At 41.7% G+C, this 27719-nt stretch overlaps 1 protein-coding gene and 1 long non-coding RNA gene across 4 annotated transcripts in view; one reads left to right on the forward strand and one right to left on the reverse strand.

Annotated features, from left to right (window-relative positions):
• cntn4 (contactin 4) overlaps window positions 1-27719 on the forward strand; it is a 204359-nt gene that overhangs the window by 162192 nt on the left and 14448 nt on the right. For all 3 annotated transcript variants that reach the window (XM_082532729.1, XM_082532731.1, XM_082532730.1), the window contains exons 12-13: window positions 12878-13005; window positions 26463-26638. In XM_082532729.1, coding sequence (XP_082388855.1) covers window positions 12878-13005; window positions 26463-26638 — 304 coding nt within the window. The remainder of the gene's footprint in view (window positions 1-12877; window positions 13006-26462; window positions 26639-27719) is intronic.
• On the reverse strand, window positions 8635-26538 carry LOC309706326. The gene is made up of 4 exons (XR_014276726.1): window positions 26470-26538; window positions 24991-25156; window positions 9063-9163; window positions 8635-8983 (listed from the first exon to the last, which is right to left on the reverse strand). It is a non-coding gene; the product is annotated as an uncharacterized lncRNA (long non-coding RNA).

Consider the following 27719-nt stretch of genomic DNA (forward strand, 5'->3'; position numbering starts at 1 on the left):
TGTGCCACATCAGGATGCTGATCGGACATCATGAGTAGTGCACAGGTGTACCTCAGACTGCCCACAACAAAAGGCCACCCTGGAATGTGCAGTTTTGTCTCACAGCAAAATGCCACAGATGCCACAAGCAATGAGGGAGCGTGCAATTGGCATGCTGACAGCAGGAATGTCAACCAGATCTGTCGCCCGTGCATTGAATGTTCATTTCTCAACCATAAGCCGTCTCCACAGGCGTTTCAGAGAATATGGCAGCACATCCAACCGGCCTCACAACCGCAGACCTCGTGTAACCACACCAGCCCAGGACCTCCACATCCAGCAGGTTCACCTCCAAGATCGTCTGAGACCAGCCACCCAGACAGCTGCTGGAACAATTGGTTTGCACAACCAAACAATTTCTGCACAAACTGTCAGAAACCGTCTCAGGGACGCTCAACTGCATGCCCGTCGTCCTCATCGGGGTCTTGACCTGACTCCAGCTCGTCGCCGTAACAGACTTGTGTGGGCAAGTGCTCACATTCGATGGCGTCTGGCACGTTGGAGAGGTGTGCGCTTCACGGATGAATCATGGTTCACATTGTTCAGGGTAGATGGCAGCTGAGAATGTCCCAGTTCTTGCATGGCCAGCATACTCACCGGACATGTCACCCATTGAGCATGTTCGGGATGTGCTTGACCGGCGTATACGACAGCGTGTACCAGTTCCCACGAATATCCAACAACCTCGCACAGCCATTGAAGTGGAGTGGACCAACATTCCACAGGCCACAATTGACAATCTGATAGACTCCATGCAACGATGTGTTGCACTGCATGAGGCAAATGGTGGTCACACCAGATACTGACCGGTTCTGGGTCCCCAGACCCCCAATAGCGCAAAAAACTGCACATTCCAGGGTGGCCTTTTGTTGTGGGCAGTCTGAGGTACACCTGTGCACTACTCATGATGTCAGATCAGCATCCTGATGTGGCACACCTGTGAGGTGGGATGGATTATCTCAATAAAGCAGATGTGCCCACTACCACACATTTGGACTGATTTGTGACCACTGTTTGGGAGGGATGGTTATATTGTGTATCTGGAATGAATTTTAGGTCTCTACGTCCATCCCATGGGAAATGGGAGCAGTAACAAAGGTGTTGCGTTTATATTTTTGTTGAGTGTACGTTTTCTATGATACTGGGTTGCATCAGCAGCCCAAACACAGTGACTCTACAAATAAACATTTGTTTTAAATAATAAAAGAAGAATTTAACCGTGCAGCGTGTCACTTTTTGCATATTATATGAGCCTCAAATTGTGGCAATTATGTAACAATAATAACAATAATGTACCCGCTTTTATATAGATTTTTTCTAGTCTCATTAAATATTTGCTTTAGACAACAAGTCGCATTTTAACCATACATTCATACAGTGCTTTATTCTGTTTATATAAACACTTTATTTACTTTATATCTACAGCCAATTTAAAATTGTTAACCTAACATGCATGTCTTTGGACTGGTGGAGGAAGCTGAAGCACTAAAAACGAAACCTGCGCAGATTCAAGGAGAACATGTACTCTGCATAAAAAGACCTCAGGTAACCAGAGAACCAGAAATCTTGTTAATGATGTCTGATGGTCGCGTACTAACCACTCTACCACCATGCTGCCTAAGATTACAGCATTAGCTGCTCTACTACGCATAAGAACTCGACCGAGAATCAGGTCATTTACAGGTTCTCCACGAACATACGTGTGAGACTGACAAAGGCCGACAGTTTTTCATCTGTCCCCCAGTACAGTCACAAACTGTACTCTTTCACCAGTCACACCAGACCGACCAAATATCCACAGCGCTACAGTATCACTGCGTCTGGATTCTGACTTGAAGGCGTTCGGTCACAGCTTTGCATCACTGGCTCCTCAGCCAGGCACATACACCAAATGCCTGTAGTACAATAAAGATTTTCCGGTAACCATGCGCGTTCTCCACTGTTGTTTGCCAAACACTTCAAACAGTATTAACCCTAACTCTAATTCTAAAAGACCTTTTTTTATCTTTAACAGCAAAAAAGCACAAAGGGATCCTCTGCCTTTCTTTTATCAAAGTAAAGTTGTTTTATAATCAAATAAAACCAGTCAGTTTTCTTGTACGTTCCCTATATTTTATATAACACTGGCACCGTCGGCCTACGCTCAAATATAAGAACAAGTCTCTGCATTTCATGGATCATGGATTTGTGATAACGCTTCTTTCTCCCTGGGGACATGTTGGCTTTAGTCGCACAATCTTTTGTATGCAACCATCAAACATCAACAAACGGAGGATGTGAAAACCATGTCTATGCCACTGTCATTGTTAACTGCACAATGGCAGGGGACAGGGGTGAGTGTGTGGTATCTGTATATATTTTTGTTATTCTTGTATCAAAGATGCACAAAAAGCAGTCTGTGCTTCGTGTCCTAAAATAATTCACTGACACATTTCTTTAAAATGATATGTCTTCATCTTTTCTTTTCTTTTAGCATCAATAGCAATCTTAAGAGTTGCTAAGTGTAGCGGCAAGTCATTACGCTTGCTGGTGTGTCTAAATTTCCAGGAATGATGCTTCGGAAGGATTTTGCCAACTTAACTTTTACTGAACTACTGAGCATTACGATATAATGTACGACTGCATTACCATATGTCCGTCATTGTGTGCAGAGAACAAGAACGGAGTTTGGGAGGAAGAAGAGCGATAAAAAGCCAGAGGAGAGGAATTTAACATGCCTCTGATGCCTCTTTGACTCCCTGTAAAGGTGATCGGTGTTGAAGGGCGCTGACTTAATGTTCTTCAGCCCTCGCTTGTCAGTCATGATCACAGGCATTAATTGATTTTGCTGTTGTATTTGGAGACCATCAAAATGATTTGTAGATCAATTTGCCTTGCCGCTATTGTGGAGCTACCTCTCGCGGCCCACAGCATCACTCACAGGCAGAATATATCCTTTAAGCTGTCACTATTTCCCATCACGCAGTGCCATACATTGTCAGTCATCTATCAGTCTGACTCAACATTTGCTTAATTAGCACTTTTTGCTCTTCAGAGCAGGAGGGGGAGGGTTATAAAAGCCGTGCCTGACAAGAATCCCGCTTTTCACTAAACTCAAATAACACTCTGAAGTGCGATAAAGTGAATTCCGAGATGTTTGCCGAGATTAGGTCAGAGCCCTTTTTACCCGTCTGCATCCCATGTACTGCTCGCCGGGATTATTTTTATCTGGAAGACAGTGGCTGATATCATTTTTCAAAGTGAGAATCCGCCAGCGCAGCATGAGTAATCCATCTTGGTTCCTCTGACAATTTCCTGTGGAACATGTGTGTGCTCTTTATTCCTGAAAAGATCCCTCAGCACACGAGTGGAGATTAATATCTCTGGAAGGGGAATAAACCATCGGAGCACTTTGCGATTAAAGGAATCCTCTGGAAGCGCGTACACAACGCCCACCGTGCGGCCCATGCAGATAAACTCCCTCGCCTTGCAGTGCAATTACCAGCACAATCACATCATGTTCCACTGGCGGGAATTAAGATGTTCTCAATCAGGTTGCTTCATTAAGACACCTTCCTATAAAAAATGCACACTTATACACAACATTTATTCTGAGAGGATTCATTTGCACCAATGTCCTCAGACACTACAGTGGTGTGTGTGTGTGTGTGTGTGTGTGTGTGTGTGTGTGTGTGTGTGTGTGTGTGTGTGTGTGTGTGTGTGTGTGTGTGTGCGCGCGCATAAAGTATGTTTAAGCTAGGAGGTTTTAGTTAGTTTTTAAGGTTTTTTTTAGCACTGATAGTTTAACAGCATTTTCGTGGCTGGGGATGCTTGGGATTATACGTACCTTTTCTCTTTACTGCTGAACTGCATCCATATTTGATTTTTACTCGTTACTTGGGAAATAGACCCAACAAGCACTTCCCAGGGACAAAACATCCAGTATTCAAATGGCTCAACAAACTTTAGCTAGAACTACTTTATAATGTTGAAAACAGAAGTATAATTCCTGTGCCTGTCAAAAAAAAAGCCACACACACAGAAATAAAAAGGAAATAAAAGAAGGATCCATCCTTGCTGTTGAAGCTATGTGGAAAAAAACTTGGCATTTCCCTGCTTACATTATGGTAATTCACATTGGAGCTGTAGCAGTAGTGTGCATTTCATAGAGTAAGAGATTAATACTTGCACTGCAGCTCAGCACCCCTTTGTCCCCTGGCCACGTTTTTATAAAGCTACAATATTGCCAAAGAAGCTTTAATTCTAACCGGTGCCCTGGAGACAAGTGTCAATACACAGTGAACCAAAAGGAAAGTCTTTCAAGTACTGTCTGCAACTTACTCCACTGGTAATGGAGCTAAATAGGAAAAAAATATATACGATCAGCACATAACTCTGCCTCGGGTTGCGTAGAGTGTCTTTGTTGAGACTTGGAGAGCGAGTGCTTATTTTGTGTCCATCATTCTTAATCATTTGCTCTGTCTTAAAGCAAGAGCTCCCTGCAAAGAGCGGTCACAAAGGCGCTTGTTATATTGTTGCTGAGCTTTGAGTGACACCTTCAAAAGATCTCCTGTCAGGCGGGTGTTTTCTACACGATTGATGGTAATTTTGTGGAAGGTACCGTTTTTGGTGGTTTTTTTGTTTGTTTATATAGTTTAAAGACTTGTAGGGTAAACTGGTTGGGTAATTGAGCTGCTTAATAACGTCTAACACACACAGAGAGTGATTTGTGCTTTTTGGCAACCTAGCGTTTTATTACGATGAGGCTCAGCACTGACTCAGCAGCACATGTAAGGCACAGCTAACAGGTATATTTCTCTGCTTTCACTCTAGTTTTGTGTGTGTCATCTTTAATGGTGAACAGCATGAAAAGCATGTTACATTTAACACATCGGTTCCTCATTATGCAGCACTGTAGTAAGAAGTCATGTTTGTGGTACGGCAGTTAATCGTTTAGTACTCTATGTTAGGCCTTTGGTCACTGGATTATTGAGCTGAATCTAAACTTAAATAATCACGATACATTCATTTTTCCTGCTTTTTTAGAGGAATTGGACCTTTCTCTCTAACTGTGCACAAATGTGTTCATTTTTCATTCATTTCTGGAAGATGTTGCATGCATATATATTTGGCAGCTGTCTTAGGTTTTGGATATTTTTCTTTTTCACTGCTCCAATAACTTTTGTGTTTTATTGTAGCTGACAGGCCCATTGCTTCCACCTTCTGACAACAGTCACATGTTACATTCAAAGCACAACCTCTGGGACTGAAAAATGAAGCCACATGTAATTGCCAAAAAGTACCCTTCTTCTAATGACCTCTGGTTTCAAACATGAGTCAGTCCTGATTGCCTCCCATGTCAAAATGCTTAACTTTATATGCATTGAAAAGCATGTTTACAGCCTCAATTTCCCAATTTTACAACTTTATGATGTGTTAAAATTCATCTTTCTGGATACTGAACAAAAACCTCAACAGTGAAGGTGTCATATGACCTGGAGCCAGGTCGTCACGGAAACTCTGAGAAGTCAGCCGTGAGACGAGTGTACAGGAAGTGCAACTACAAAAATATTTTGCTTAAACAGTCTCATCAAATGTCTCCTTCCTAGTGGTTCATGTCCCGCTCGATGCACGGTCCGCTGTTTTGCAGTCCTTCCTCCACTTCATCTTCCAGAGCATCTTCCAGTGTGACGTTTGCAGCCTTCATGTCATTTTTGATTCATCCAGTGCTGTTTTGGTCTTCGCCGTGTCCTGTTGCCACCCAGGTCGTGTCGTGTGAGACCCAGCGGCCACCTTAGCATCTTCATCTCCATTGTGTGAAGAACTTGCTTATGCTTGGTGGTCGCTAGCTAGGACGCTGACCTGTAGAATGCCACTGGGAGCACAATCGACTTGTAGACTTTCGCCTTGAGGTAGATTGGCATCCTCTTGTCGCACAGGACTCCAGTGACCTGACGCCACTTCATCCACGCTGCTTTCACACAGGCTCTGGCGTCTGGTAGGGTTTTGCAGTCTGAGGTGACAAGGGACCCGAGATATTTGAATTGGGTGACTTTGATCAGTGGCTCGCCATCAATGGTGATGGCACCGTCGGTCTGGGGGACGCTTTCGAGACTGTCTCATCAAATATATTGCACCAAAATGTATTCACCCATCACCAGTCCCCAAAATTGTGTTTGAAGTCCTGTGGTTGGAAATTATAGCACAGCCATTATTTTGTTGTTACCTTTAAAGGGATTGCTTCAATGATAAAACACCATTAAAACGTTAATAAGGCAGCTTGGACTGCTATCAGTCTGTTTCCATTTTGCAAACGAATAGGATCAAGCTGGAAATTACATGGAGTCTGTTTGTGATAATATAGCAGTTAATTGTGGTAAGTCTGCAGAAATTGCATGTACATACACAGATATTCATATTAACAACTTCCTTTCAAGTTCAGAGAGATGTCTAGAACCACACAGATCGGGAACAGAATTTAAATAATTCCTCCAGGAACAATGAGGCAGTTTAACAGCAGAGTGAAATGGGTCCTCAGCAACCTGCTTTTATATGCCAATGTAACTGGAATACAACCAGCTGACAGACAGTTACGTCTGGCCCCCTACTGCAAAGGCATGCATTGCAAATGAGCTTCACTCATCAGTGCAGACTTCACTCACACTGATTCGAACATGTTGGTAATTTTTCTGCATTTAGAAATTTGACTGCAGTTATTTTCAGACCTTCACCAATCTGTCTGTAAGTGGTTGTAGTCGGTCTGAGTCACACAGAAACTGCTTGGAGACAAGTTGCATCCCACCAGGTGACCTGAGCAATCATCTTGATTGATCGACAGTTGTCGCTGCATTGAAACTAAAGCAGTGATTTATTTTTGGTTCTTCTACACCAGCCTGTTTTGGATATAGACTTTTTTAACCTAAACATCAACTGGTACTGGTGTGGTGTATTTACTGGATATCACTATTTCACTGATATTCATCCAACAGCTTCTAATGGGCTCTTACTCAGTCAGTTGCCACGGGCCTATGGCTTATGTAGCTAAAGAAAAGATAGAAAAACAAATGTCGAGGTTGAGTAGTCATAGACAAACTGCTGCTATTTCATCAAAGTTTGTCTGACACCGTGTTTGGCACTTTTGTTGATGCTATTTATGTGGGCACAGCTTCACATTTTAAAGCTGTGCCCACCACAAAGTTAATCATCTTCTGTCCATCTGCTAATGCTTTGATCATTTGCTGCAGCTAATGATCCATGCGACAAGGTGAGAGTCAGTGGTACAGGTCTGACTAGGGGAAAAAATCAATATCAATTACACCTATATCGGAGAATTGTCAAAACTAAATGCCCAGGTGTCCCTGTCTCACCAGTGTCTGCCAATAGCTTTGACTGGAAATTTTTTTTTTTTTTTAAAGCGCATACCTGCTTTATCTCTAATTGACCGTTAACCTTGATGCATGCAGCGTCACGAGAAAATAGAAGGCAAGTTTGTTTAGTCACGATGCTGCATGAAGCATCTGAGAAGGGTTTTTTTCTGCAGTCGCACCGCATTCGGTGAGTTTTAGCATCCAGGGTCTGCGCTCCACAGCTGGGCTTGATTTATGCCACTGACAAGGCCGTTTCTCTCCAGCACAGCACACTGTGGGGAAGCTCAAGAGAGACAGCCTTTCAATTTATCTCAGACGGCCCCTCCCCCGGCCCGCACTTCAGGGTTTTTAAAGCAGTAGAGAGCATAGATCAACACCTGAAGTTAGGTCCCACCCCCTTATCCCAGCTCAGAGGATACGGTGACCTCGCCTCCTTCTTGGCACCCTCACCACATTACAGCTTCTGGCCTCCAGCACTGTTAGTGATGCTGACGCTTTGATATAATTATGATTAGAAACGCTTCCTGCAGGTAGGTCGACGATGGCCGGCGCAGGTCGGAAATAGTAACACGAGAACACCTCACCTTATCTGTGAGTTTACCACGGAAGGCAAACACAATATCAAACACATCCCCCGCAGTACTGTTTTTTTACCCCTCCACACTTTCCACATTGAGTTAACTGGTATTTGGAAGTGAATGGCTGGCGAGGTAGTGAGTTGAGCACGCTGTTTGTGCTCTCAGGCAGTAATCTTTGTGTACAAAAGGCTTTAGCTGAGACTAATTATTTGGTGAAATCACCCTAAGCTCGCGAAGATCTCTCTCTTCCTGTGGTCTCATGGCTGAGTAATTCTACTGATAGAATCTTAACCCCTATTTTCACAAGCCGGCTTTATTTACCCTGTTAATTAAGCAGAGAGGCACGCCTCCGTCCTGCAGCCGCACCGCCAATCAGCCGCAGCATCTCGGAATCACCGAGCATTCAAGAACGCTCCTCTTCTTCGACGGCGACTTAGCATGTTTATGTAGAGGGCAACTTAATATGATTCCTCTGTTTGAGGCGCCCACCGTTACAAACTCGTTCCAGGCTTGGTTCAAAACTGTTCCACTCAACACGCAATTTCCTTCCCTTTTTTTTTTATTACAGATTCATTATTTGGATTGTGACAGTTTCCTCTCGACATCCAGAATTTATCAAACAGATCAAAGACAAAATATGTCTGAATGAAAGATCAAAACAAGGCTTTCAAGTGTTTGTTTTTTTATGGTAAGGAAGCTTGCAAAAAGGCAAAGTGTGCATCTGTTAACATCGTCTCAGAGAGAACGTAAGGAAATCACAAATACAAAAAACACAAAACATAAGGCTTTCAATTTGGACCGGGCTCTTCTCCTGCGATTTCCACTTCACAGCGCCTCGTGATAGCTGCTCTGTGACTGATGTTATTTGTCTCTTTCATCTTGGTGGAGAGCAGGGAGGATCAACGCTGTGCAGCCCCTGTCCTCTGAGGCTTGATCTCCCCCCCAAAAAATACACACCTGTGTTTTTTGGGATTACACGAGTGCATTCGGACATCTCGCCGTGTTCAAAATAATCGCCTCCTTTTGGAGAGAATTACAGCCGTGTCCATTAAACCGTGTGAGGCAGGGATGAAAGGAGTGGCACTTGTGTTCATCTCACCTGTGAATTATTGATACCTCCCATCCTCTGGATTCTCCCGGGACCAGGGTGGAAAATGTCTCCTTGCATAATGGGCTCATCGCGCAGACATGTTGTCTGGGCTGCAGCGGAGGAGAGAGAAGACAGGGAGCAAAACAGAAATGTGTTAATAGTGTGTCTCCATCTCTTATTCAGCACTCCTGCGCCTCGGCTGACTTCTACTGTATTTGACCTCATCTTTTCTTCCATTAGCTTCAGACTGAAATGACGAACACTTATGCAGACATCCAGTCTGCTCCTTTTCTCTGTGATGTCAGTGAAAGGAAAGTTCCTCCCCGGTCTTTACATGAATCTACAGAGAAAAGTACACGATACGGTGAATGGCTGAGAATAGTCTTGGCTCTCTCTCCTTTGGGCTTGCACCACTTGTTCACGCTCTTACAAGACGCGCCAACACATGATGGCTTTTTCGTCCCTGAGGGTAATGGGATGGGGGATATACAGAGCACCGCGCACAAACGTGGGTATTTAGTTATGTTGAGGAATTACTGTGAGCATCGTGCTGCAGGTAGACTTGATCTGGGTCAGAGCTTGTTCTAGTTAAAGCAGCATGCCTTTGCGTGTGTTTACGCTCGTGCTTAGTTGATGCGCACCCTTAAATTTCCTTTAAATACCACGAGTCATCACAGCAGCTCGGCTATAAACACGGGAGTGGCAATGCAATGCAATTCAATTAATGTACAGCAGTTGTTTTAATTGTGCTTACTCGGCTCCGTGTTACGGCCACTTGTAGGGCCGCAGTGCCATTTAATGGGCTGCTTTCCTCATAAATATCAGCCTGCAGGTTTGACGCCATTAACTGTGCGCCAGCCCACACTGCGATATGCCCCCGTGTAACTGATGGTCATTGTTGGCTACTCTGCATTCAGCACTTTTCTCTCAGCCTGATATAAACCCAGAAGTATCCACTCAGCAGCACCATGTGGTTTTAGAAGTAGATTCACTTACACTAACTACCTCTGCACTTTCTTATCGCATCCACCACTTGAAAAGAAAAACCCAACAAAGAGGTGGGGTGGAGGGGGAAAGACAGTGTGCCACACTGTATCAGCCACATTTCAGCTAAATGCTCCCAGTTAAACGCAAACAACCATTCTCACGTAACGGTGATGAAAGCTGATGAACTCGGACTGCGTCAGCAAATATTTGTAACAGTCAAATAGCTGTTTCAAATAGGTTTTTAAACCTGGTTGGACTGTTAATTACTGCAGTAGTAGGTATTTGGATACAGTGCTGACAGATAGTTTTAATTGGTGCTTTATAGAGCAGCAGCTATTAAGGGTCAGAGGAACAGCCCGGCTGATTCAGATATTACATTTCAATAACTTTTACTTTCTAGCGTGATTACAAAAACAGAAAACTAATTTTAAACAGGATTTTCTGGAAATCTTAAAATCGCCATACTTTTAATTGGACTCTCTTTCAGCTCAGTATGGTTTTTTTCTGGCCCAGAGCCTCACTTTTCAGATTGTCTCTCATCATATCAGTGCATTTTTCAGCCAACAGGCGTCTGTTTTCAAGAAAATATGTCCATGCTTTTGTACAGTACACTACCTGCCAAGCTCTAACAGCAGCAAGATAAAGCAAAAAATGAGCTGGTGAACACGGAGGCACATTATCCAGAGATATTACAGAGAGAGAGATAGCACTCAAAGACTCCTGAGTTGAATTCTCTCTGTGGGGGATAAAAGGGAAAAAAGCTTTTTAAAACCTTATGTTGGGTCAGAGTCAGTCGCATTTGACTGGAGACGCTATACATGTAGCGTTTTTATCCTGGTGACCATTAAAATTAAAGTTCATTTAAATAATTGTGCACAGTAAGTGCCCAGAGCCTTTGATTTAACAGCTGTAGACACACGTGTTTCTAAGAGTCAGATAGAGAAACACAGATAAAGGAAGATTTTGTGCACACTCATTACTTTTGGTTCCCACAAGTCAGATTTCAGTGTTATTGGGAAATAGTTCTCCAGGCTTTCTGACATTGGCTGCTTTTTCACTTATTTTCAGTTCAGTCTTTGTACCTGATCATTTTCAGAGGAATGATATGTCAGCATGTTGTGTGCCGTTAAAATCTGAGGAAACTAGACAAGTAGTGGAGAAAATAAGAAGTGGCAGACCACCTAAAAATATCCAATGTCCTTAATAAATAGAAGAAAATCCAGCAAAGACCTGACACAGGACCTAAGTGAGGCACCTTTATTTAATCCATTTACTATCTACTCATGACTCATCAGGATTACAGTGGAACTCATTGGAACACTATTGAGCTCAACATTAGTAACAGCGTGGGATTATCCTGACAGAGAAGGGACGAAAAGGCAGCGAGCATCCAAAGAAGAGTTTTGGATGTCCATCAAGAAGACTGGAGAACTATTCCTGAAGAGTCTGCTTAAACCTATTACATGAAAGCTTGTTTGAGTTCCATACAAAACAATGACTTTTAACCTCATTAGAATTGTACAAACTCTGTTTTTGCTCGTTACACCGTATTTCTATTTTTGTTTGCATGTTTCAATAAAGTTTTCCCAGCAAAATACAAAGAAATGACATGTGGCTCAAGACTTTTACACATATTCACCAGGTGACCAAAAATATAACTCCAGATGTTGTTTATTTGAAAGAACGTTTTAAAAACAACCTTTGAAAGCAGCGCTCTTACTGTAATTCTGATATTGTGACGATGGTTCATAAGGACAAACTGAAAGCTTTGAAGTTTACTAATCTGACATCCACTCCTCAGTTTTGCATTTCATGACCCTGAAAGATGACTCTGATTAAATGCCATGTAAATCTTCAGGGAACAATATGCTAATGTTGCATTCACAGCTTTATGAGCCTCCCCTGAAGTGGCTCGCTCACACTTCTTCATTTCTGTTTTTATATGTTACTTCCTGTTTGGAAGTTAATGACTAACTGATATTTACCTGCCTTTTATCTCTGTTATACTCTTCGTCCTGATAAAACCTGCTTTTTAGCGCCTAATTGCTACACACTCTTCACCAGCTAATTGCTGCCTGATGACTTGCCTTTGAGAAGGTGGCGTCCTGTGGGTCTATCAGATTCTGTTGCCACTGAAAAGGACACCGGTTATAGCAGCTAGCATTTGTTTTGTTTCTTTAATGTAGAGTAAGTGGTTATTGCAGATTTAGGTGTTCGTATGGACTAGCAGAGGGTCTTCACCCTCACTGGAGGCCTCTATTCGCTTTGACTCCTTTGACTGTTTTCACAGGTGAACGGGGCAGTTTAGCTGCCACACATCATGTTCCCCTCTCACAATCAGGCTGACGCCATTATACAGTTTGCCGAATCAGCAGAGCGTTTCAGATAATTAAAATTCAGTGCGCTTTGATGAGGTGGTCCACCCTTGATTTCCCCCAACACTTTGCTTTCAAGGGCACAATTTCCATTTTTCCTCGTTATTTACAAAATGTCAACTTTTGTTAAGGCCTTTTGACCTTTTTTGAAGCACTTGTGGCTGTTGTGTAAAGGGCACGGAGCCACTATTGTCCTAGATATCTCCAAGTCATGTGTTGAATTAATCAGCCCTGAAAATACACTCCTATTTCTCATTGTTGTCATCTGCAAAGAAGCAGAACCTAATTAGAGACAGTGAGAAATTTTCTTTTCTGCGTATTCGTCACTTATCTTTTGTGCTATGTCAGCCATGCCACGTAGTTAAAATTTCACGATGCACGCACAGCAACATTTGTTCTTCTTACAAAAATCTGTTGCTTTGACAGTCACATAAATTATTTCCTTTTTTTTTGTAACCACAGAATCTCCATTCTGGACAACGGTAGTCTGCGGATATGGAATGTGACCAAATCTGATGCAGGCCTCTACACGTGTGTGGCAAGAAACCAGTTTGGTGTGGCAAGCAGCACGGGAAGCATCATAGTTAAAGGTATTTCCTGTTCAGCCTTTACGATTCACCACTTTTGCTTTTGCAGGTTTTTCCATCCCATATTGGTCACCTCTGTAGTTATAGAGAGAAAGGCATTGTTCTCCAACAACACGATGCCAATAATGAGATATGTAGATAGCTGGCTGACTGCTTGAATAGTAAAAGGAAACATGAGTAGTCTTCCTGTACTCATCTTTTGTCAGCCTGGAACCTTTGTATTTTGTGCAGTGTTTTCAGTTCCTTTATTGTTTTGATTGATCATGTCTAAACCTCTAAATCACTCAAAACTACCTGGTTAGACTGAGGCCCGAGTCACACAGGCCTAGAGATGGTGGACAACCATTTGGTCATGAGAGGAAAATGATTGCTGGACTTTGCTGGGGCTTGATTTGAAATCAGTCATTAAAACCCCAGTTATGCACACGTAGAGAATGGTCAGTGACTCACCGGTGGCTAGTGAAAAGCGTGGTTATTGGAGGTCGCTTGCTCCTAGTAGAGTTGGTTGCAAAGTCCAACTTTTCCGCAAACACCAACTATTTCCTAAGCTGCAGGGAAACTGTGAAAATTTTGACATAAACTGGAAATGCAGATTGTTTGCCTTCAAAAGTTGCAGCTTGTAAAATGTAAAGGTAGCAGAAGTAAGTCACAACTTTTACTTTGAAGGATGACAAGTGACAAGTGCTGGCAGACAAGTCTGCCTCGTTCATGCAAACTACAGGTGACGGTGGCGTCTCAAGGAGGACTCAAAGCATTTAACTTTATCTGAGGAATCTAAGTCTACCTTGTTTACACTGAGTATTGCTCAAATCTTACTGAAGCTGAATGCTGCTCTTTCACCCGCCTCCAGTGGCTCCCTGCAGCTATCAATATGGGAATGAAAATTTTATGTATCATTGCTGTAAGTTAGAGCCACCAAATCTAAAAACGTGTAGCTTACACTGAATCAAAGAAAAAGGCTTTAATATGTGCATCGAGCTCCACATCCTGAATCTTGCTGAACCTCAGTAGTGGAGGTGGTTAGCATGGATGCAGACACATAAATGGCTCGTTTTTGTAAAGCTTTCAAATACAAAAAAAGAAAAATGTATTAGTGCATGATCAGATTTGATTGCTTTCACCAAAAGCATTACTGTTTTCATAGTATGCCTGATCTGTCGCTCTACTGCTTTGTTTTTTACTTCTGCTAATTTTAAAACTGTTCATCTGCTTCATGTTTTATTTATGATCAAAGTAAGCAACATTTAAGCTGATAATTTTCACAAATACCAGCAATGTTCAAAGTGGTATGCAGAGCTTTAGAACTACTCAGTTTAAAAGTAAGCTTGTTCAAGCTAATAGGCATTTTTTGCTCCCACTTCAGTGCTGTGTTAGTGACTGAATTAAGTAAACAATAGAAAAACAATAAATTTTAGTTTTATAGCTTCATCAATTAAATAAAAACACAGTATTATTGCAGAGTAGTCACAAAGATTTTAATTATATACTGAATGGAAATGTTGATAAGCTAATTAATACTTAATAGGCTTAATTTTAAGGTACAAATATGTTTTGCTCCTCTGTACAGAAATGTTTGCCTATAAAAGCTTGCTGATGCTTTTTTGCCAGTCCCTTGTTACAGTAGGTTTCGCCACTAAAAGCCACTTGAATAGATGAAATTACGGAAAATTTATTTGATGCTTAAATTTATTTAAGCATCATTTTTCAGATTTTTGCATCCAGATCATCCAGGAATTTGACAGGTGATGTGTTGACTGGATATATTAAAGTTGTGACAATAATAGTTACTTAACATTTTCTTGCTCTTTTAATATACTTCTTATATATCCTGGTGTTTTAAGAAATTTGCAATATCCTAAATCTTACTGAATAAGAGTCCTCCGACCCATTCTGTGGACAAACATCAATCTGTCTGCCTCACACATTCTTCAACTGCCCAAATATTATAAACTTTTTGTGTAAGATGTTTCAGACTTTCTGTAGAACAGATTCAGTTTCTGGATTCAGTTCTGGAATAGCTCTATTTGGGGTGAAAGCAGCCACCCTGGAATCATCGAATAACCAACAATCAATCACACATTGGTTTGTTTTGTGTTATTGCTCACACAAAGACTCATTTTGCTGACTGGAAACAAAAGAAACCACCTTGTTGATGAAATATTAATATTAGAAAAAGATCAAATGCACACTGAGAGAAAATGGGAATTAATTTTATACAATATGACAGCCTGTAATTTAATTTCAACTCACCAGAGACTATTTGCAGTAATGCTGATGACATCCCCTTTTTTTCATTTCATTACTGTACCTAAAAATCCCAATAAAGACAGTTGGAGGGAAAAATTTGTAACAGGTCCTCTAAACATTGACCAGTGACGACTTGGGAGTGATGGATCAATTTCTATAAGTAGCGCTTTTCACAGACTTAAAAGTCACAAACCGCTGTGCAACAATTAAAACACAATTAATATCAGTCTGTAAAGTAAGACATGACAGCGGCTTTGGTTAAACAGCATGTATCAGTGCCCCAGGAATGAAACCAGGCTGCTTCATCATGGAGACAAAGCTCTGGAATGAGAAACACATACAGCAGCTGCAGTGGACAGGAGCCCACACTGTTCCACTTACCTTTAACATTACTCCTGAGTGACAGTGCAACGCCTTTACCTATAGTAGCACCTACAGAATACCAACCTACTGCTGCTGGATACCTGTTTTATTTTCCTTAAAATAAAATAGCCACAAGTGTTTAATTTTCATTCATAAAAAATGGCCGACACATCTTATCTTCTGATAAGTCCCACAAAAAGCAGGTTTTTCCCCCCTCTCTCTCTGTGCTGTCATTACTAGACAGAGACACCTCAGCTGCTATGTCTGTTTGCAGAGATGTTGAAATCATTCGGCTCACTGCCTCGCTGTGCCCCCCAGTACCAGCAGAAGGATATACTGCGAGAAAAAAATAGTCTTCGTGTTGTTGGATCATCTGGGTTGGGGATTGCATTTCTGCTCCGGTGCTGTGACTTATTATACTTCATTAAAAATAAATGTGAGCTGGGTATAAAGTGCGGTGCATTCTGCGGCGGCTTTATGCTGTGCACACCGCAGCTTTTCTGTCCCATTTCCACAGGGGATAGTGTTCTCACCTCGTCAGGCTCCCGGAGGATTTGCTGACATATTCAGTGAACTATACCCTCACTGTGACCTCCTTTTCACAGGGGTTCCTGGGCTCATTTGTGCTATTGTTACATGTTCTGTTTTGACCTTCCTCGTTGAGCAGCTTCTTTTACATTTATAGAGTTATTGATTTTCAGTATATTGCCCTGAGGGAGAAAAGTTCACGCCTCATATTTCAAAAGGTTTTTCATATAAAGGTTTTCTATCTAGATTTGCATGTACTCTGTAGTTCAGGAATTTTCACACGACGCATACAAGTGCAGTTCTCGCAGCTACGACTGCATTTCTTCGGCTTCACCAGAAGCAGAATATTCCGAGACGCCGAGGTAAACCCCGTGGGTCAGAGCATGCTGGAAATTCGCTCACACCTTCTACTCACCGCCTAAGAGAGAGTACGATTCACTGTAACCTCATATGAACATGCAGAATACATTGATCATTCGTCTGCGCTGTTATTAAATACCCGTGGGGGGGAAAGAACTACACAGGTCAAAAAAAAAAAGAAAATCTAATAAAATCGTGCCCAAATCCTTCCAATACCCTGTGTGAGAAATACTGCAGCTAAAATCATTTTTCATAAAGTCTCGAAGACAGAGCTTCTTCTTCTTTGTGTGTAGTTTATAGTTTTTGCTCAGAGGTTCAATCCATTAAATTGTCCTTCTTCTACAAGTTAGCAGTCTGTAAAATCCTTTGAAATGCAGTGTCAACAGAACAGTCTGCTACCATATCAGGGTTTTTTTCTCCAATTATTCAAGTAGTTGCCATAGAAACATGGATTAATTGACTTGCTCAGCCCCTGCAGGCTAGTGTTTGATTGAATACTTTAAAAAAAACATTGATTTATGTCAATGAGAATAACAGCGAGAAGAAAATCCTGTTATTGTATCTATATGTTCATTCTCCTTTTTAGCCAAAAACACGTCACATAATGGAATTTTAAATAACTCTGTTGCAGCTCTGTCTTCTGTAAATCACTATCAAGGCGTGTTTCCTTTTTCTGTTGAATTATAAAAGACAGATTTCATATATTATGAATGCCTGAAAGTCAGCAACAGTCAAGGATGTGGGGAGAGCTTAGAGTGCACCTTGCCGCTGATTTATGCTGATGCCTCGCTCTGGCTCCCATTGACGACTCTGCCGCTCTACCAAATGCAGTACGCCTTGCATAATAGAAGTGAGAGAAATTAAAGGATCACGTAACCTCAGAAATTCATTGGTGACACCTGCAGCCGTTACGTGAATTGCAGTTATTATTCTGTTTCTCTGGGTTTGCAATGGCTTTTGCACGACTTATCCTACTCAGGTCTTTATTTGGCTGTATGAGATATCTTGCGTCTGCGCTAGCAGGCACCCTAGCACTAGGTACAATTTAAAAAGACCAACTGAGATCAATCAAAATTGATCCTAAAATAACCAAACAATGCCTCGATTAAGCAAATACTCCACCCACGTTGACTGCAGTTTTTCACTCATGGTTAAATTTCAATATGGCCAAACAGACTTCCAGACTTATAGCTGAGCAACCAGAGAGCATTAAGGGGCAGAGAGGAGGATGCTACTCTCAATGTTGTTGCCTCTTTTCAGGAGGACGCAGCTGAAGTTACACAATTACACAGTGAATTTGCAATTATTATTATATTTACAGAATACCACAGTTTTTGTCTTGGTCGTATCATTTAATTTTGTTGTATTTATCCGCAACACCTTAAACGCTGGTCCGTGAAAATATTGTCTGACGTTAAACCGGTCCGTGGCGCAAAAACGGTTGGGGACCGCTGGTCTACGGAACAACAGCTTTCCGACTGTATCTGTACAAATACTGTCCTGCTGAGTTTTTAGGGCATATTAAATGAATGTTTTAAAAGATTTAGTCATGCCAGATCTGGCTTCAAAGCGGGATTTCAGAAACCAAACGATAATGTGTCGCTAAATCCATCTTTTACACTATGTATCTATCATAGCATTTAGCTCACTAACTTAATCTTGCTTAACTTGTTTGCTAATGCTAAAGCACAGTACTGTTGATATAGCAAACAGAAAACAGGCCTCTCTTATGGCAATGCCCTCGGGAGCAAGCATAACCATCGCATCCTTTGGATTTTTGCAGAAAATATGTCCTCACAGAGAAATTATGCTTTAGGCTGTGAGAGCCAATGAGAGAGTTGTGGCATGTTATTTTATTTATTTCATTAAAATTTATTCAGACATTTCCATAAAGTGTTTTTTGGGGGGTTGTTTTTCAAACATTTAATGATGATTAATGTATTTGTCTCTTGCAAATGTTAATTTCTGGGATATTTTAAGTGCAACTTTAAAACCTGATTAAAAAGTACAGCATTGCTGTACCATCGTGCACCAGTTCCACTCTCTCTTTCCCATTTATCAGACACTGTGAAATGAAAATGGTAGAGAACACCCCCACCCGCCCCCAGCCAATCAGTGGGAGTAAGAAGGGGGGCAGTGGAACCTGCTGCTCTCCCTGTAGGTTCAGGTTGATGGCCTATATGTGGTTTTCCAATCAGGCTGCAAAGAAACACAACCATGTCTGTCCTCTCAGCATAAACAGACACCGCTGTTATCCACTCATTATTCTTGTGAAAAGGAATATGGGTTTTATTTGACACCCTCACACACTCGCTTCCTTCCCATCATAATATGTTAAAGCTGTTTTCTGTGGCTGATGTACAAATGTTCCTGTATATGAACGTGTGCCTTTCTGTCACAAGTGATATTGTTTGCAAAATGGGATGGGGTAATTTACATGCACTACTTCATTGAGGATTGGAAACCTGTTTAGCGGGGAGAAATTTGTGTTGCGGGATCAGCCCTTATGGGAGATGACAGTAGTTTATTCAAATTGACTTTGGTGATATGAATACTGAAAAATACCTGTCAAACAGCATTCTGTATCTCCCGCTGTGAATAAGCCACCTCGCACACAGCAGAGGAGCAGTCACAACAGATGAGCCCTGTTAATGTCCCCATTATTCCAACACTGGGGGGATATTAGCAGATTAATTGCACTTGATTATAGACGTGCTCTCGGAATTTTGATTACACTGGAGATGAGCCGTTGCAATTAGGGTTGCCGCCGATCATTACGGATGGTCAGTGAACTTAAAACTTCAGAGATCCTACAGTGTTCACGTCAGTTTGGCTCTCTCAAGCAATTCATCTTTTCGGCGCTGTGACCCACTGTAGCAGCCATTTGTTTTGGAGACATTTCAAAAGTAGACGAGGAATATTCTGTCATTGTGGGCGACATCTAGAGAGATCTTTTTCGTAGATAGGTAGTTTCCCTCTGTCTGCACCACAAGGTGCACATGCGTGGATCTTAAAGACTGAAAGAAAGATGAAACTAAAGATGTTCACCGTGGGATGAATTATCAATTTGGTGATCCCATAACACACGGGTGGGCAACTCCAGGCTTTGAGGGCCGGTGTCCTGCAGGTTTTAGAGCTTACCCTGGGTCAACACCCCTGAATCAAATGATTAGTTCATTACCAGTGTTCGGGAGAACTTCAAGATATGTTGCGGAGGTAATTTAGCCATTTGAATCAGCTGTGTTGGATCAAGGACACATCTAAAACCAGCAGGACACCGGCACTCGAGGCCTGGAGTTGCCTACCCCTGCTGTAACATTTTGTCAGCTCCTTAACCAGGACAAAAATCTCACTGTATTCACTCATGAAGAGTCAACTAGAAAAATCACAACATGATTGAAAATAAGCATACTATACTACGAGTATGTTACGTCGTCTATCCATTTTGCACCACTTATCTGGTTCACAGCAGCAGTCTGAGCAAAGAAGTCCAGACTTCCCTTACCCTGGCCCGGGGGACACCAAGTTGTTCCCAAGCCAGCTGAGTCCTGGGTCTGGCCTCAGGACCTCCTCCCAGTAGAACATGCCTGAAATATCTCACCAAGCAGATATCTGAACCACCTCAATTTGGTTCTGTGGATGAATGATGTGGATGAGCGATCCAAGTAGCTCTCAAATGACCATTCTCCTCACCCTGCCTCTAAGGGAGAACTCAGTCACACTTCATAGCTCTTTAACCTTGCTTGTAAAATTGCATGTTTGCACAATTTCCAACTAGTGCTAGATTGGTACAGTAAATGAATTGGTACAAGCACTTTCATGCAAAAACTTTGATTTGTTTTTCAATCACCCACCTTAATCTGGCTCTCAGTGCACTTGCACTACCAGCACAGTCATCATGTTAACATTGTCTGGATGAACATCTAAGCATACTTTGTTAGCTGCTGATGACTCCACGACAGAAGACAAATAATCTGTTTCATTTTACACCCTAGACTTAAATGTGGTTACCAGTTCTCTGCTGAATTCCTACAGTTGCTTTTCCAAGCGAGCCATGTCATCCAAGTTGGATGGCAGCAACGATATGAAATAAATGCGATTCCTGACAGCCATATAGAAAAATAATGAGCTGCCATCTGTCAGTAATCACCAGCAGGTTGCTACAGATGTGCCACCACACAGAATACAGTACCGAGAGGATCTTGTATCTATCTGTTGAGCAATGGAGACAAGGTTTTCCTTGCCATTCAAGTTTGTCCTTGAGGAACCTTTGATAGGTCCTTCAGAAAATAAGTGGAGCACAAAAAAACTGCATCGGAGGATTTTCTGGCGTGCTGATGAATCTGTTGATTTGAAAAGGAAGAGGAGGTAAAATTGCGAGTGAAATGATTGCTTTTTAAAACGGTAACCACATTTTTTTGTTCTTAAACGACCTGCTAGGAAACTCTGAGGATTCGCCAAGGTGATGCACGATGCTACGCTGATTCACTTTGAAAAACCTTAGCCTGACATGCTTCGTCACAGTTTAGATCCTTTGTGAAGACGTCTTTTCTTACCTGCCAGTGAAAGAAAACATTTCCTTTTCAGGTTTGTGTTTGTCTTGAACCCTGACGAGTCCGGATCTTCTGCGTGGGTCTCAGTTTAAAGATGATTATAAATTTGTTTTCCAAATACTCTAAATCATGCGGCCTGTGTCTCGTCCCTGTGCTCCACTATTCAAGCTCGCATTGCTCACCTTTAGAGGAAACTTACTGAGTATATATATATATATATATATATATATATATATATATATATATGTGTGTGTGCACTGAGGGAGACTGCACACTTCGCATTACGGCTTTAGATCATTAAAGACAGAGGATTCTCCACAGCAGGAAGGGAAATGTGTGGGCATTATTCATAATGTTGGAAGGAAGACTGGTGAAACTGGCCTTGTGAGGCATGTCAGTGTGCCTCAGAGAGGAGCTCAGGGTCATTTGGTAACTGTAAGCTAGCTCTGTTTTCTGGTCAACCATATGTTATTGTTATACAGCTTCTCTGAGTGTTCCCACTGTGTGCCGGTGGTCTGTATATCATTTGTTTGGCTTCATTAGCTGTCTGTGCATCCTAGGCTTCCTTCAGCTGCTTTGCCTTAGAATAGAATGCCATGCTGATTGCTGTTGGTGTTTTTATTTTGCAAATCAACTCCAAAATTGCATCTGATATTTTCTTCTCTGTTTCTTTCATCATTACCATCTGTTGTGAATCTTGTGCCCTTTATATACACAGAAATTCACATTAACTACTTATATTCAGATTCCAGCCAGAAACTCATAGACATTTAGAAATAAAGACGTAGTTGCTGCTGGTGGCGATTTATCAAAAAAATGATGTAGGTGGTTGGCAACCTTGCTTTCATAGAGGAAGAAAACCAGAATACAAGCAGTTGGCAACCAGCTGACTCGAGTCTCCTACTCAGAGAGATATGTCGCAGAGTAGTTTGACTCATTGACACAGACGAACTCAGACGGGTTAACAATCTGTCTGCGTTTATAAATTAGACAGTAGTTATTTGCAGACCTCTCTGAGAGTGCAGTCTATCCCCAATCACCTTGCAATGTTAATATATTTTTTCTTATCAATCACTTTTCTACTCTGTCAGAGCACTGAAAGCGCTTTACACAACCTGCGTCATTGCCCTTGCTTCATGCCACAAGCACTTTCTATGTAAGTGCTTTCTATCTAACGTTCACACTCCGATGAATGCATCAGAGAGCAACTTGGGGTTAGTATCACGCCCGAGGATGTTTACCACGAACCACCAGCCTTTCACCTGAGCTACAGCCAGGTGAAAGAGCAGAGGTTTAGAGTGTTGCATAACCAACTGGTCACCACAACTACTTGCAATTAGTTTCTGACAACAAGAATATTGAATACAACCACTAATTAGTTTTTCTTAAAGGTCTGGTGTAAGTGAGCCATTAAAAAAGCACACAGTTAGATCATGTTTTACTCGTTAATTAGTTCCGTTCTATGACCAAAACATTGAATTTCTCATGTGGTATCATTCCAGATCAAGTCATGAATGCAAACAATGGAGGATGTTCTTTTAGAAAAACATGGTATCAGATTTGACACCCAAGTCATTTCAAGTTGATTCAATATACTATACTAAGTAACAATATAGTGTTAAATACACAAATTTGTCTGGGAAGAATTACCAAAGCAGCTATTTTTTTGGACATGGATATTCAAGGCTCTTCACCTCCTGCACAGGTAATTCAGCAGTGAGCAAGAGATGTGTTTAATTTTTAAAACAGATTTTTGGAGGAAAGCATGAATCGCAGTGTTGACTTGGAGGTTTCAGAAGCCCGTGGTGCTAGTTTTAATAGTTTAAACAAGGTGCAAAAACAGCAAAAAAGAACTTACATAGTAGTACAAGTTAAAGAAGTATGATTTTGTCAAACCTGATTGCATTTAGTAAAGTCGGGGTTGCTCATGTCTAAATGCTTTGAATTATTTGAATTATTAACTGTGCAACAGCTCATATTACATGTATCACATGTAAAATATGTTCAGATGCTTGAATGTAAGTTTTACGTTGGTATGACATGTTTATTATATAAGACATGGTTTGCATGGTAATATGTAGTTAAACAATGATGTAGATAACCGAATGAGCCAAAGTGGCACTTTGCACTTCTGTCAGAGCGATAAGCGAGCAGCATGGTGGGGAGAGAGCGCAGTGGTTTTAATAGGCTTGGTTAAGTGGTGAGATGACGTTGACAGACAGATGTTTGAGCTGTGCTAGAAAACCTGTGATCATACGTCAGTATCTTAGCTGCTCCTTGGATGAGCTAGGTCAGCTGAGCACTGATCAGGTGTTGTAGTACATCTGCTCATTTGACCCTGTTTGATTACACTGGTTAACAATGTTTCAGACATCCTCAGCTCCATCACATAATATGTGCTATTTCTGTTTGATTTTGAAATCCAGATGTGACAATTAAAATAGCTGAGTAACATTTCCAAGATGGTTCATTTCTTTATATTTTGCTGCTATTGTACATTGATTTGAAGAGTTTGAATCATAAATTGTAAGTTTACTTTATGGTCACTTCACACTATAATATTTCACCTTTAATATTATGTAAGAATTAAAAACATCAGAAAAAAGGTCTATATAGCCCAGACTTGAGTGAAACAAAATTTTACAACTAATAGCAGATTTATTTCACCTCAAACACCAAAAAACTGTCTAACAGCTTATTGTGAAAGAAGAAGAAGAATTACAGATTTCCTGCTACTACAAAGGTCATGTCGAGCGTCTGAGTACAATGGATGCGGGACACGACCATGGAGATAAGATTTGGAATTTGACATTTCATACTTGGCACATTTCTATGAATCTGACCTGATGAAAAGCAGATTAATAGTTTAGATAGTGACCATCTAATAATTACTATAGTTTCCCCCCATTCTGCCCATTTTCGCCAAATCTTAAAGGTTAAAATGTATTTAAGTGATTTCTGGCTTCAATTAAAATTTTGGGTCTTAGATCTGAGCAAGTAGATTATCATGAAAACTAGAATCAATCAGCAATTTTAAGCAACAAGTTCCGTTTCAGTGACTAAAATTTAATTAGTTGATGGAACCTTTACAGTTGTGCACTGCTACCAGGGCACTTGGACATCTGAGACGTTCAAAAACAGAGACAAGAAACCTTTTCAGAGACAACCTGCCTTTTCACATAACAGCTTTCCAGTCTCAGTCATTTAAAAACACTGTTAAAAATCAACTCTTCTCACTGACTTTCAGGTCTACCTCAGCAAGTTGTCCTGGCTTTTTATCATGCGAGCAGTCTTATTCAGTCTATTACTGTTTTATGTGATTACATTTTTACTGAATTTGTTATTTTACTGGTTGTTAAGTATGAGTTCTGTTTGCATTGCCTGTACAACAGATTCTTTTTAATCATAACTTGACTTGGGATCTACAGTAGCATTGCTGTAAGCAAGTCCTATCAGACTCTGCTTGATTATTTATACAGAGTATACAAAACAAGTGAAGGGGGGCCTTCACCTGTCGGATTTTTCTCCCACAATCACTGTTAGAAAACCGTCATAGCATCAGTATTTAATGGCTTGCTTTCATAAGCTCACTTTAATTTACATTTTTGATTAAACTGAGGCCGTGGGTTTCTTCAGCCGAGGATGGGCGACAGAGTTAGACTCTTGTCTACAGAGCCCGAGGTTTTTCTTCTTACTGATGCTGACTGTTCCTTAAGGTGGATATTTCAAATGATGGCCTGGGGCCTGAAAAAGTTCCCAGGTCCCACCCAGCCTGTCTCAGCACACGGGCTCGCTCTCTGTCTTGTCTCGGACTGACCCTGCTAAGTGAGCGTTACTGTCCTCCCCGTTTACAGTAGCAGTAGGTAACAAGGCATTATACAAGATAGAAATCAATCAAATTATGCTCAAGAGTCCAGTGTGTGGTTGTGTAACCAACCTTGGTTGTCCGTATAATCTGTCACAAATCATGACAGAGGAGGGTAATAAGGCAGCATACCCCCCCATCATTGTCACTGTGAAACCCCCGGAGGCAGTAAGACACCAGGCAGCACACAACCACACGACACAAGGAGAGGAGATGACGACAGAACACACCAGTCCTGCTGTAGAAATAAGGAAGAGAAAAATTGTTTATTCCGTGTTATACAGGTAACACGAACAGAGTGAGTTCTCTTGACTGTGGATCTCTGTGGGTATTTCCTCTGTAGATCCTTCCCAAGCCTTTTTTCCCCCCACCACACATTTCCTTCTTTGTCCTCACATGATTTGGAGTAACCATCTCTCCAAGAACACCACTGCAGAGCACACCTGACACTTTTTTTTTCAGAGAAATGTGTTTCTTAAGCTTTATATTTTTTAGCTTTTCTGTTCCTTCCTGCACTTGTTCTACAAGGTGTAGCCAGCCTGCAGAAGCAGACCGAGCACACACAGAGACTTGAATACCTCCTGTGTGTTATTATGGGTTTTTTTTTCTTTACTGCACCGCCATCGTTCACCATTTAGCCCCTGCAATAGAGGACTGGGCTTCTCAGACACACTTTCATTGTGTATATGACAAGACCCAGCAGCTGATAGCATTCTGGCCTGAAATCAGAAAACGACTAGATAAATCACATTGGGAGCGTGCGGTAGCATCTGTGTGTGTGTGTGTGTGTGTGTGTGTGTGTGTGTGTGTGTGTGTGTGAGACAGAGAGGGGGAGCCAATACAATGAAGGTATCGAATTCACTGTGGATGAAGACTGCACTGCCGGCACTTTCTACATGAATCTATGCCTGTCCAGGGATCATTTGCCATGGTTAATTTAGTCCATGTGCTCAGAGTGGCTATTTCAACCAAGTAATCACAGCACCCCCAAGAGGGAGACAGGTGCTGCACACTCTGAGTATAAAGCCTCTCCCTCCCTCACGTCCTTCCACCTTCCCCCTCCATCGCTAACATACGAGTGCAGATAAGGGACGCTCGTCTTATTCCCATGTGCAGCCACTGTAATGCACTGCAGGAGAGAAAAGAGAGCACTGACGACTGGAAGAAGTCCTGTTTGCTGTTTTCCTAGCAGTTCGATTTGGGAATTGCAGCCGGTTCGAGGGGAGTTCCAGTCTGCAGGCTGAGATGACAGTGACACATGGAGGCTTCGCGGGCTGCAGGAGAGACACGTCTCCTCCGAGTCCCCACAGAGACAAGCTCAGGCCGAAACTAATACCAGTTATTGTAGCTGTGCACCCTAGTTTGCTATGTGCTCCGTCCCGTATATCCTTCTATTAACTCAGTCTGACATATCCATAAGGATGATGGAAGGGCTCTGCTTTTTGCAAAGCCATTTCCTGTGCTGAATTATAATGCCTGGAAAGAGTAGAGGCGTGCAGCGTGCTTGATCAGACGTGCGTGAATATGAATGTGTGTTTTTTCAGAGCCTACCGTCATCACCACGCTGGCCTCCACGCTGGACGTCACCGTCGGGGAGAGCGTGGTCCTGCCCTGCCAAGTGAGCCACGACCCGTCTCTGGAACTCAAGTTCACCTGGTTCTTCAACGAGCAGCTCATCCACTTCGGGAGCCACGGTGGATTCTTTGAAAAAGTGGGAGGCGTAAGTCAATATTTCATCATTCATGGTTTCTGACAGGCCGCGAGACTAACAGGCCTCTGGTTTTAAAACAAGCTGTCATGTTGTGAGAGGTGTGCAGACAGGATGCCTTCATGCATCAGTCCGGGAAGCCTTTTTGCTATGAGCGCTTATATAGTATTTGGACATTTTATCCCCAAGAAAACAAAATATGCCTAAAAACAACAAAACTTGAAATGGGGGTACATTAAATGTGCATTTCTATCCCAGTAGCTATTATCGAAAAACATTTACCCCCTAGAATTAAATAAGGCAGTAACTATGTGTATGTGTTTGAGGATTTTAGCCACACTTTATTTTCTTTTTAAAGTATATTTTTCAGCCAAATGAAAAGAGAAATCAGGTAAAATCTTAGTTTTACTCTCTAATTCTATCTAATTTCTTATCTGCTTGAGCAGTAAGGACAAATCACCAGGCTAACACATAAAGACAGACAATCAAACACTCTCACATCCATACCTACGCCCAATTTAGATTCACAGATTAACCTAAAATATATGTCTTTGGACAGACACAGAGAGAACATGAAAAGAAGGCTTCCCGGCTCTGTGGTTTGAACCTTCCCTTGGTTTCGTTCTCCCTGTGCTGATGACTTTCTTTGGTTTTCTGCTTCATCTGTTACAGATGGGAGACAGATAAAGCTTTGAGTGGCCAGTGAGGCTAGAAAAGTGCTATTCTATGCCACTGACAAGTGTATGATTTAATAATAACGTTATATCAGATTCCCTCATTATGGTACCAAATTATCGGTAGTCGAGTTGAACAAAGTTTTGTGTTCCCAGCAGTTATTTCACTCACTGTAGCTTTAAGACTCTGTATGCCATTGACTTTCTGTTATATCTGGTCACCAAGTAGCTTCCTGTGTGGACAGTTGCTAAAAAATTGCTCTTTTGGTGAGACAACAAACTAACCTAACAACAAGTGAGAACAGAAATAGAACTTGTCCACAAATAGTGACATCCAAACTGGAGTGTTCAGCTGTGTTTGTGCCCACCTCGCCAAAACACTGTTGTGTGTAATTTCAGGAATGCTAATATTTGCTAAT

The sequence above is a fragment of the Aulonocara stuartgranti genome (genome assembly GCF_965226115.1).
Source record: "Aulonocara stuartgranti genome assembly, chromosome: 5".
NCBI lineage: Eukaryota > Metazoa > Chordata > Actinopteri > Cichliformes > Cichlidae > Aulonocara > Aulonocara stuartgranti.